The sequence below is a fragment of the Mchenga conophoros genome, linkage group LG6 (genome assembly GCF_057382185.1).
Source record: "Mchenga conophoros isolate Kocher_MC1m ecotype Shallow Benthic linkage group LG6, M_conophoros_male_GT1.1, whole genome shotgun sequence".
Classification (NCBI taxonomy): domain Eukaryota; kingdom Metazoa; phylum Chordata; class Actinopteri; order Cichliformes; family Cichlidae; genus Mchenga; species Mchenga conophoros.
The window spans coordinates 8,728,998-8,739,752 of NC_140531.1; the positions used below are offsets into that span (position 1 = coordinate 8,728,998).

At 41.3% G+C, this 10,755-nt stretch overlaps 2 protein-coding genes across 2 annotated transcripts; one reads left to right on the top strand and one right to left on the bottom strand.

Annotated features, from left to right (window-relative positions):
• Nucleotides 1-3,733: 3,733 nt before the first annotated feature.
• lgals2b (galectin 2b) lies at nt 3,734-7,974 on the top strand. Its single transcript, XM_085276070.1, has 4 exons — nt 3,734-3,845; nt 5,256-5,329; nt 5,468-5,627; nt 6,957-7,974. The coding sequence occupies exons 1-4, from the start codon at nt 3,843-3,845 to the stop codon at nt 7,101-7,103; spliced, it is 384 nt and encodes a 127-aa protein (XP_085132196.1). The 5' UTR covers nt 3,734-3,842; the 3' UTR covers nt 7,104-7,974.
• A 1,067-nt stretch (nt 7,975-9,041) lies between these two features.
• uts2r4 (urotensin-2 receptor 4) lies at nt 9,042-10,115 on the bottom strand. Its single transcript, XM_085278436.1, has one exon. The coding sequence runs from the start codon at nt 10,113-10,115 to the stop codon at nt 9,042-9,044; it is 1,074 nt and encodes a 357-aa protein (XP_085134562.1).
• Between the last annotated feature and the right edge of the window lie 640 nt (nt 10,116-10,755).

Consider the following 10,755-nt stretch of genomic DNA (forward strand, 5'->3'; position numbering starts at 1 on the left):
CTACAAGACTCACTACGTAACGTTTTTGAATGAGGTAATTAAAAACAATGATGCTGAAGAAGTTCTCTGTGAAGAGAAGGAAGGTGAAACATGGTATATTCCACACCACGGAGTTTATCATTCCAAAAAACCAGAGAAGCTCAGAGTGGTTTTTGATTGCTCGGCTAAGTACAAGGGAACTTGCCTAAATGATCATCTCCTGTCGGGCCCAGATTTGACAAATACTCTAACTGGTGTTCTTATCAGATTTCAACAGAACCATGTTGCTCTGATGTGCGACATCGAAAGGATGTTTCATCAGTTTCATGTGCGCGAAGCGGATAGAGACTACCTACGTTTCCTGTGGTGGAAGGATGGAAACTTCAGTGTGGAGCCACAGGAATTCCGTATGAAAGTTCACCTTTTCGGTGCTGCATCTTCACCGGGATGTGCCAACTATGGGTTGAAACATCTCGCTAAGGAGAACGAGAGCCTGTTTCCTCTGGGCTCCCAATTCATTATGAGGGACTTCTATGTGGATGATGGTGTCACAAGCATAGCAGATGTAGATGAGGCTATTCAGCTTGCAAAAGAAGCCCAAAGGCTCTGTGCTATGGGTGGTCTGCGACTACACAAATTTGTGTGTAACAATGCGAAGGTGCTTGAGAGTATAGCACCATCTGAGCGTGCCACTGAAGTAAAGGCTCTTGATCTTGCCTTTAGTGATTCATCGCTGGAAAGAGCCTTAGGAATCCACTGGCACATTGAGTCAGACAGTTTCAGGTTTCATGCCCATTTGAAAGACCAACCAGAAACCAGGCGTGGTATACTATCCACTGTTGCCTCTCTTTATGATCCACTTGGGCTTATTGCTCCTTTCCTGCTAACTGGGAAAAGGGTTCTTCAAGAAATGTGTAGGCATGGTACAGGTTGGGATGACCCACTCATCAGTAAACTGCAACCAGTCTGGAGATCCTGGAAGAGTGATCTGGCAAATTTGGATAAAATCACCATACCCCGATGCTATGTACCAGCTGACTTTGGAAAGGTCACAAAGAGAGAGCTACATCACTTCTCTGATGCAAGCACGTATGGTTATGGCCAGTGCTCATATTTGAGACATGTGAATGGAAATGGAACTGTTCATTGTGCTCTGATTATGGCAAAGTCCAGAGTTGCTCCAATCAAAGCTGTGACCATCCCCAGGTTAGAACTGACTGCTGCTGTTGTATCAGTTGCAGCAAGCAATACTCTAAAGGAAGAACTGGGAATTTCAGGGATTGACGAATACTTCTGGACAGACTCCAAGGTTGTACTGGGGTACATTAACAACGAGGCACGTCGCTTCCACACATTTGTATCAAATAGGATTCAGAAAATACATCTCAGTAGAACTCCTCAGCAGTGGCGATATGTTTCTACTGACAAGAATCCTGCAGACCTTGCTTCGTGAGGTTCTAGTGCAAGCAAGCTTCTGACATCGAACTGGTTTACTGGACCCAAGTTCTTATGGGAGAAAGAGGTATCACCAGAGGTAGAGGTAATCCCAGAAATCCCAGTTGGGGACCCTGAAGTTAATCAGAATCAGAATCAGAATACTTTATTCATCCCGAGGGAAATTAGGGGTTACAGCAGGCAGCACGCTAATGGCGCATGCGCACTCACAAAGGAACCTTCTGACCAACTTTATACAAACATCACATTGGGGAGACATGTCAGAAAGGTAGGCTGATAGGAAAAAACAACGAAAAAACACTACATGAGGTAAGAGGAGGAGAAAAAAAACTCCACTCAGACTGAGCTCCTGGTGGGAGAACAGTTTGATAACAGAAAAAACACCTCAACACAAAAGCCCTAGCCCTGTTTCCTGAGTTGCCCTGTTGTGGTGTTCCCTGAGTGCTTTCCCTTTATGACTCTACCCCCTGTGTGCCCCTCTGTGTATTCATGAGCCCTCGTCCCCTTTCGTGTTTATTCCGTGTCTCCCCTGCCCGTTATGTTGGTGTTCTACTCGTGCTCTCGCTCCTCCTGTCTGAACCTCTGTACTTCCTGTTTCGCCTCGCCCGTCTCCCCGCCAGTGTTGTGTTCACTCCTGCCATGTCTCGTGATTATTATCAGTGTCACCTGTGTTCCCCATGTGCTCCCACTCCGCTCGTTAACCCTTGGTGTATTTATGTCTGCGTCTCCCTCAGTGCTGTATCGCGTTCTCCCTCATGTTGTGTGGATCTTCCTGTGTCTACCTGCGAGTGTTGGTTTACTTTCCCCAGTTTAGTTTTGTATTTCCTGTGTTCTGCCGTGCCAGCATTAAAGCTGTGTTTCTCAAGTTCATCCCCGTGTCTGTGAGTTTTGCATTTGGGTCCTCCTCCTGCTTGCCACACAGCGATCCATGACAGTACAGTAGTTTAAGCCTATTTAACACCATATACGGTTTACACAGATAATTTTATTTCTTATATTAATGTTATTTATTTTAACTGTCATAAACAGGATGTGACAAGTGATGATAATAATAACAACTGTACTGTATTAAAACATTCACAGCAGGCGGGATATCCGGTCTTTAAGTGACGACGTATGAACCACCACACAGCACATCATTATATACCAGCTAGCCCAACTTCAGTAACCCTACAAACGTCACTGCTGTTTAGTTGTCTGTCTTCATTTATGTCAGACGTGATAGCAGAAAAGTACCTTTTAAATTTTCAGAAATACCTTAGTCAGAACATGGTGTATTATTTCATCTTAAAAATAATTTCTGGAGACTCCCCACGTACCACTAGAGGGAGCCCGTACCACAGTTTGACAATGACTGTTATACATTATTCAAAATAGTCACCCTTTGCTTTCATTACTGCTTTGCACACTCTTGGCATTCTCTCAATAAGCTCGATGAGTCACCTGAAATGGTTTTCCAACAGTCTTGAAGGAGTTCCCAGAGATGCTGAACACTTGTTGGCCCTTTTGCCTTCACTCTGCGGTCCATCTCTTCCAAACCCATCTCAATTGGTGACTATGAAGGCCAGGCCATCTGGTGCAGCACTCCATCACTTTCCTTCTTGGTCACATAGTCCTTACACAGCCTGGAAGTGTGTTTGGGGTCATTGTCCTGTTGAATATTTTATGATGATCCAACTAAATGTGAACCAGATGGGATGGCATGTGGCTGCAGGACGCTGTAGTAGCCATGGTGGTTCAGTGTGCCTTCAGTTTTGAATAAATCTCCAACAGTGTCACCAGCAAAGTACCACCACACCATCACACCTCCTCCTCTGTGCTTCACAGTGAGAACCATGCATGTAGCGACCATCCATTCACCTTTTCTGCATCACCCAAAGACACAGTGGGTGGACCAAAGATCTCAAATTTGAACTCATCAGACCAAAGCACAGATTTCCACTAGTCTAATGTCCACTCCTTGTGTTACTTAGCCCAAACAAATCTCTTCTGCTTGTTGCTTTTCCTTAGTTGTGGTTTCTTAGCAGCTATTCGACCATAAGGTACATTTTGTTAAATGAACTAACTGTTGTGGAAAGTAAAAATCACAGTGATTTAACATTAAAATCTGTTTAGAATTTGCAGATTGATGATGATTAATTTCATGAGTCTTGACACATTCCTTTCCCCTGCATAAGCTACCTCTACGAGTTTAAACTATTGGTACTGGTATCAGCAATATTGGTGCTGCATTTATCACAGTACTGCACAGCACTACTAAGTGGATTCAGTGACAGGCAGTTATTGCCATACCCTTTTTTTACAGCCCTCCTGCCCCATATAAACCGCTCACCTGCCTGCAGACTTGTCACTGGAGGCATAACCCACTGAAGATCAGACCTCAGCACAATCCACTGAACACCATCACCATGGTACGTGGACTTTCTCTGCGTGAACAATAATCTGCATCTGTTACCTTAGTTGTGGCATTATATTCTATCCTGATGTATGTGACCATTTGCTTTGATTCTGTGGCTGAACCTCATACTCTGCCGTTCCATGGTTTACTTTTCTCGTTGCATATACAGTAGTCAAATAGTCATATATTTCAAACGCATAGACTCAATATTAATGAGGCTGAGGAATAAAAAAGCTCAAAGCTTGTGTATCAACCAGTAATATTAATAGAGCGTGTTTTATAGAAGTGATGATGGCTACATATATTCTGTGAACATGCGTTTTGTATACAATAGAGAATCTCCCTTTGATTTTGATTTTGCTGAGGCTATAACCAAATTTAGGCTTTAAGTAACAGTCAAGAAAATACGTAACCCTTAAACTGATTGTGCTCACCTTACAGTTATAAGTATATAAGAGATAATTCTCGAGTCACAGCCTGGTAACAGAAGAAAAATCCTATTCTAAGATTTACCATATGTCACAGTTGAATAATCTGAATAATTCAAATCCCACAGAGGGATTAATAATGTATAGCTTGACTTAATGATCTTCCATCAAATTCCCTGTGAAGTCAGTGATAAACCAGCATGAATCTGAAATGGGTGAGCAGATTAAACCGAGGAATCTGTGGGTGGAGGACTGGAATATAGGGTCCAGCATGATGAACTTCTCGTTTGCCCATCAGGTGATGCCCAGCACATAAATAGGAAGATTAGATGAAAAGAAGAACAGTTTATTGCTTTATTGATCAGGTGAACAGGTTCACTGACTTTGTTAAACATTGTTTAAATGTCATGTTGGGTTTCTCATTTGTATACATGTGAAATCGATCTTTAAACACATAAAATCAATTTAGCCTTACTTCATTTCTCTGTTTGTATAATTGTTAATGGGCACATATTGTACAAAGACATGCTAGACATGACTAGTGTCTGAAGAGCTATAGATCACTGTGTGGGTGTTTTTTTTTTTTTTTATGGCGACCACGTCAGTGAACAAATACGACACCTTCCTGTTTTGTTAATTTTACAACCGTGGGTACATTGTTTTACCTCGGTTGATCATCAACTGCTAAGATAAGACAAGCGCTAATCATCAGTTTGCTCATGGCAGTTCCGCTGTCTCAAACCATCATGTAGATAGTTCCTAAAATTTAATAAATAAAACTGATAGACCAGATCTATACACACTTCTACAAGGAAGAGTTTTATCATCCAAGAATGAGCATGAGTACTGAAATCTTCCTATTATTATTATTATCATTATTTCATCCTGTCTTCCTTCTAAGAAGCAAACTAAAGTTCCCACCAAAAAGCTCTGAAAGAATGCAAGAATTGGTTTATCTTTCAATGTGTCTATTCCTATGTCGCTTTCCTTTACAGAAAATCCAGGATATGTCAATCAAGCAGGGCTTGGAGTTAAAAGTCCGTGTCAAGCCTGGTGAGAGTGGTGACAGGTGAGACCTTCTCCTAAGATGTTCATGCTGAGAGTGTCCTGTCCATTTCACACAGCAAAGTCGATTTAGTTATCTGTCAGGAAGCAGCGAGTCGAGTTCATGTTCCTTCCTCTCCTCTCCTTCCCGCATCTGTTGCAGTTTTGCCATCAACATCGGTCATGATCGTGAGAACATCGCCATGCACCTCAACCCCCGGTTAGACTCCAACACCATCGTCTTCAACTCTTTATCCGGGGGTAGCTGGGGTGACGAGATCCACGAATCAAACTTCCCTTTCAGACGTGGAGAAGAATGCAAGGTTTGTATGAAGACGTGTGGCGTCTGAAAAGTGTAGTCACCAACACACAATACACTCTGAAGAGGTTCGAATGGTTTAAGAAGCAAGGCTTTTACACACTGACATAACCAGTTTAACATCAATGCAAATGCTAAAACACAGTTCTCCAGACGACAGAGAACAAAGTCATCTGTGTTACTGGACTGAGTGCCAATTTCACAATATAAATGAAAGATCATAAAAGTTACAACGTCTCAATTGTGTATATCAGTCAGATGATAACGTTAACTAAGACAGGGCCTTGATTTGCTGATCCTTTGATTTATAACATCTTTGCATGTCACTCTATGGGCAAGGTTTTATAGCTGATAGCTTTAAAAAATGTAATTGTACTCTTAGACACACACACACACACACCTGCTGCACTTTAATTTAAAGAGTATTCAGGTAAAGCACACCCTGGGTAAATGAACTGCATTTCCAAGCTGTTATCATTTCTTTGACTATCAGGGTGTAATTAATGGGTTTGGTGCCTGCGCTGTAAGCTGCTAGGTCAACGGGTAATCACGACAGGCTTTATGGGCCCATAAAAGTTAATAGCTGTTGAGAAAGATTGCCCCAGATGTTTCTGGAGGAGGATTTTCTGTCGAAACTGCAGCTTTCTTACAGTTGTGTAACAATGAAATTCAAGGAACTGTTTACTTTCTTGGAAGGGGATCTGCTTGAAGTACTTATCTATAGTCAGTGAATCATCTGTAGTAGATAGCTGCATGCATGGCCACGTTTGGGAGAGGCAGGAGTTAAAGCATCTAACTGCAGTATACTGTGGACAGAGTCAGAAGCAAATGATATAATATCAGCATCTGATTTGTTTTGTTTTTTAATTTGAAGATTCTTACTGTTTTAGCTTGCCTTCAGCCATGTACACAACCGGAGATGGTTGGCGCTGTTAAACAGAGGCGGCCAGAGTGCCAGGCGGCATGGACACCCAAGACTGTAAATGCGATAACTCAAGAAAGGGTCGATATAGGTGTATACCATAGGTGTATCTACAAGGAGGCTGAGGGGTAGCACTTGTGTCCACATGTATTTTTAAAATCTGCTTGGATGACACACACAGTCGTGCTCATGTCACCTAGTTGATCCTTGATATGATATTGATATTTATAACCTGGGTTTTTGTTTTTTTAATAGATGGCTAAAATAAATTTGCAGTTGACTGCATCCACAGCAGCTTAGGTTCTGTCCGTGTCTGAGCCCAAGCTTCAAAAAAACAAAGGTATCCTTTTAACCAAACGATAAATGTCATTCACCTCTTTTTCTCCCTCTTGCTTTTTCTTACTTCTTCAGTTTTACATCAACTTCAACAACGAGGAATTTTACATCAAGCTTCCTGACGGCAGCATGATTACCTTCCCCAACCGCCTGGGTGATGTCAAGTACAAGTACTTCGATGTGAGCGGTGATGCGAGAATCATCGGCCTCAAGCTGAAGTAGAGGCTGACCTCTTCTTAAGCCCCAACCCTTCACCTCTCTACGTTTTGCTTGTTGCTAAAACATTCTCATGTTTTTCAATAGCTGAAATTAGGCTTGACTGCTAATATGAAATCTGAAAAGTAACTCTGGAAATGTCAACTGCTTTAGATTGCTGATGTTGTAATTAGAGGAAATGGCCTTAAGATGGAGCCCCGGCACATCTTACCTTACTATGGTTGGAGGACAGCTCAGCAAAGCTGGATTTGTTAATAAAACCCTAAAAGAAAAGAGTCTTCTTCATTTACTTCCTCTGAAATACGAAACACCACATGTAATTTACACCTACATGTTCTAAAACATATTTCAGACCTGTTTCAGGGTTTAATTTTTATATCATTGTAACGTACAAGAGTAAAAGCAGTGGGTGTTTAAAAACACTAAAAGAAGATGCCAACGCATTTTTGTCAATGTCTGTAATTCAAAAGCAGAATTATTATTTTTGCCTCTTTTTTTAAAGTTATGCAAAGTTTAAAAAAGAGGGAGAAAAAAGAAAACCCAGAATTGTATTGGTCATTATCTTTAATATGTGATGAGGAAATAGGTTAAAAAAAAGAATAAAGGTCGACATGGAAAAGGAGGTGAGGTGGGAGATGTAGCACACACTTATACAGACAATTTACAGGAGGACTCAAAAGACAAGCGTCTGGAGGCTGAGGAATGTGGCACAGTGCAACGACATTTCATAGATAGAGATGAAAAGTATTTGTCTGTAAAGCTGTTGGCAAATTGGGCCATTACAAAAATATGAAAACAGTTCTCATTCACTTTTCTATTGTTTTGTTTTTACAGCAGTTTCACTTTAATTGTTACACAGTAAAAATATGTGAAAATACGGTACCAACTTTTTCCATTATTGTAAACTACACATTGTATTTGATCAATTACAGAAACTGTGGATAATGTATATAAAGAGTATTTATGATTTTTTAAAATGGATAAGGTACTGCAGAACATTTTCTGGTCATTTTCTTGTGTTCAGTATTTTGTCCAAAAAAAAAGGCCTTCAAAACTTTTCTGTTTTGTACTAAACTGCCAATTCAAATACTTTTTAGATAAAATACTCACATTTCAACCTCTATATCAGTAAATTATAGATGTCTATCTGCTCAACAGAACATAACAAATAGAAAGATAATGAACACAGTGAATTCTAGTCAGTTTAGTCCATGCCTCTCTGCACTTATAATTTTATTCATTATTTAACATTTGAGATATCTCATGTAATTTGGTACAAAATGAACAAAGTTGATAAGATGATTCGTCCTAACCTGATTCGTCAGACTGAGGAAATGTAAATGGAGTCAGAACCATGTTTGTCATTGTGATTGAAATGCATTTGATTCAGCTAAATGTCTAGTTTATTAAATGCATTCAGTCAAGTTTGGTTAATTCAGCTAATTCTACTTTCTCAAAACCCACAAAACCTTAACAAGACTAGTTAACTCTCTCTTTAAGACAGGAGAGGAAGTTAGGTTTTAGCTGGGTCAACTCAATGTAGATAATAAAAAATGGCCTCTCTGAATCAAAACATATTATGACTGGACAGTTTAGTATTATTAACCTTTATTTAACCAGGAAAAGTCCCATTGAGATTAAAAACCTCTTTTTCAAGGGAGTCCTGGCCAAGAGGCGACAACATGTTAAAATTACAAAGTTACATACATGTTATAAGTAACAATTACATTTTAAAAAACATTTTTCTCTGGCTCTCTCAATTTGGACTTAAAAGCATTTAATGAAATAAGATATGCTATCTTCCAGTCTTTTTGCATCATGTTCCATGTAAAAGGGGCAGCATAAGTAAAAGCCCTCTTTCCCAGTTCAGTTCTGGCAAATGGAACATTGATCAGAAGAAGATCGCTTGAACGCAGGCTATAAGTAACAGTTAATGCTAATTCACTAAAAGTCCTGCAGTGGGGTTGTCACAGCTGACCCGGGATCAGCCCTGCTGGATCCTGATGACTGTCCTTTCTGTGCTAAATAATCTTTGTAGTTCCGAGTCAGTAGAGTGTAGAGAAATGGATTTATACAGCTGTTTCCATACGTGAGACATGTGACAAAGAAATTTACATAATTATGAGCAGCTGGAGACAAAGCTTTGAGGGACTCTGGAGAGAACAGTTTGGCTAACTGCCATCCCCAAAAAGGCAAGAAGCAAGTCCAGTAAGCTACCACAATGCTAAAGATCATTGATACGACTTTTTGTTTGAGTCGTGTCCTTCTGGCAGAGTGGCTGCTACCCCCTAAGTTAGCCTGTGCTACCCAGTAGCGCCTAGCTAGCCCTGCATACAGTCCAACAATTACCAATCCAGGGACTAAAACACTGGTGAAAAACAGGGCAATGATATAAGCCTTGAAGGCCTCAGGGGTCCAGGTTGGATAGCAGATTCTCTTGACTGAACCAGCCACAGTGGGTTTGCCCTCCCTGAGTCGGATCATCACCATCATGGGAAGCGTTAGCAGAAAAGATAACCCCCAAATAATTCCTGACACTAGCCGTCGGTTGCGGGACGAGGTCTTGTGTGCACTGAAGGGTTTAGCCACAGCACGATACCGTTCCAAGCTCATAACACCCAAAATGAAGACACTGGCATGCATGGTGAGGAGGTCGAGACTCAGTAGGATGCGACATCCGGCCTCACCAAACAGCCAGTCGTGGGCAAAGTAGGTGCAGACTACAAAAGGGATGGTGCAGAGGTACAGCAGGTCAGCCAGAGCTAAATTAATGATGTAAACGTACATAGAACCTGTGCGTCGCAAAGCAGCTGAGCGTGTAACAATAAGTGTGTATGTGTTGCCGGACATGCCCACGACACACATGATAATCAGTGTAGTACCAAGCAGGAATGTCACCCACAAGCCACCACTACCTCCAGCACCAGTACCACTCCCTTGGGACTCGTCAGCTCCTGTCCCTGGGCTCAATCCAAGATCCAGCTGGGGAGTTAAGGTGGCATTAAAAGTGCAGTTCATTTTGAGTTCATGCAGTTCAGTGCAGTTCAGAGAGGTCAGAGGTCAGGCTACAAAACTGAGGAGCCAGTTTACACAAGATTATTGACTCTTACCTCACAGGAAAGGTTTCATCTCTGTGGAAACATTACAGTGTGAGGTGAACTGCAGAAAGAAGATGCCAGTGGACATTACAGTCAAATATTTCTGTTAAAATGAAACATTCAACACAGTTCCTTCCAACTTGTAGTGCTTATTCCCAAATAAGTTCGTGATCAATAAAGACTCCAGCAAAGATTTAAGTCATATGAACACCCCAGACTTAAGAGATGTTTTCAGTTGGGCGTAGAACTTAAGCAGATCCAAGCTGGGTCATTTAAGAGCAGTGGGGAGCAGCACTGCCTTTTAGCTGGACAAACTGTGCTCAAAGTCCCTGATAGAAAGTCCCTCCTGTGCTAAGATGTGCTTGAGAAGGCTTAACTGGCTGACACCTCCAGAGCAGTCTCCACAGCAGGGCAAAAAAATAATCCTTTCTCCTATATTAGCATAGAGTGCTGTGTGGCTCTTAAAAATAAAAGTTGCTTTGCTTGTGCAAAGAAAGATTCACTCAGCAGCTTTAGTACATCCATTCACATTCTCCGTGTTTTTGGTCTTCTATGTTTCT

Bases quoted from the DNA above. Each gene is read 5' to 3' on its own strand.
- uts2r4 (XM_085278436.1), bottom strand. From the start codon at position 10,115: ATGAACTGCACTTTTAATGCCACCTTAACTCCCCAGCTGGATCTTGGA.
- lgals2b (XM_085276070.1), top strand. The intron at 5,330-5,467 runs GTGAGACCTTCT...CATCTGTTGCAG, and splicing joins CCTGGTGAGAGTGGTGACAG to TTTTGCCATCAACATCGGTC. The intron at 5,628-6,956 runs GTTTGTATGAAG...TTACTTCTTCAG, and splicing joins GACGTGGAGAAGAATGCAAG to TTTTACATCAACTTCAACAA.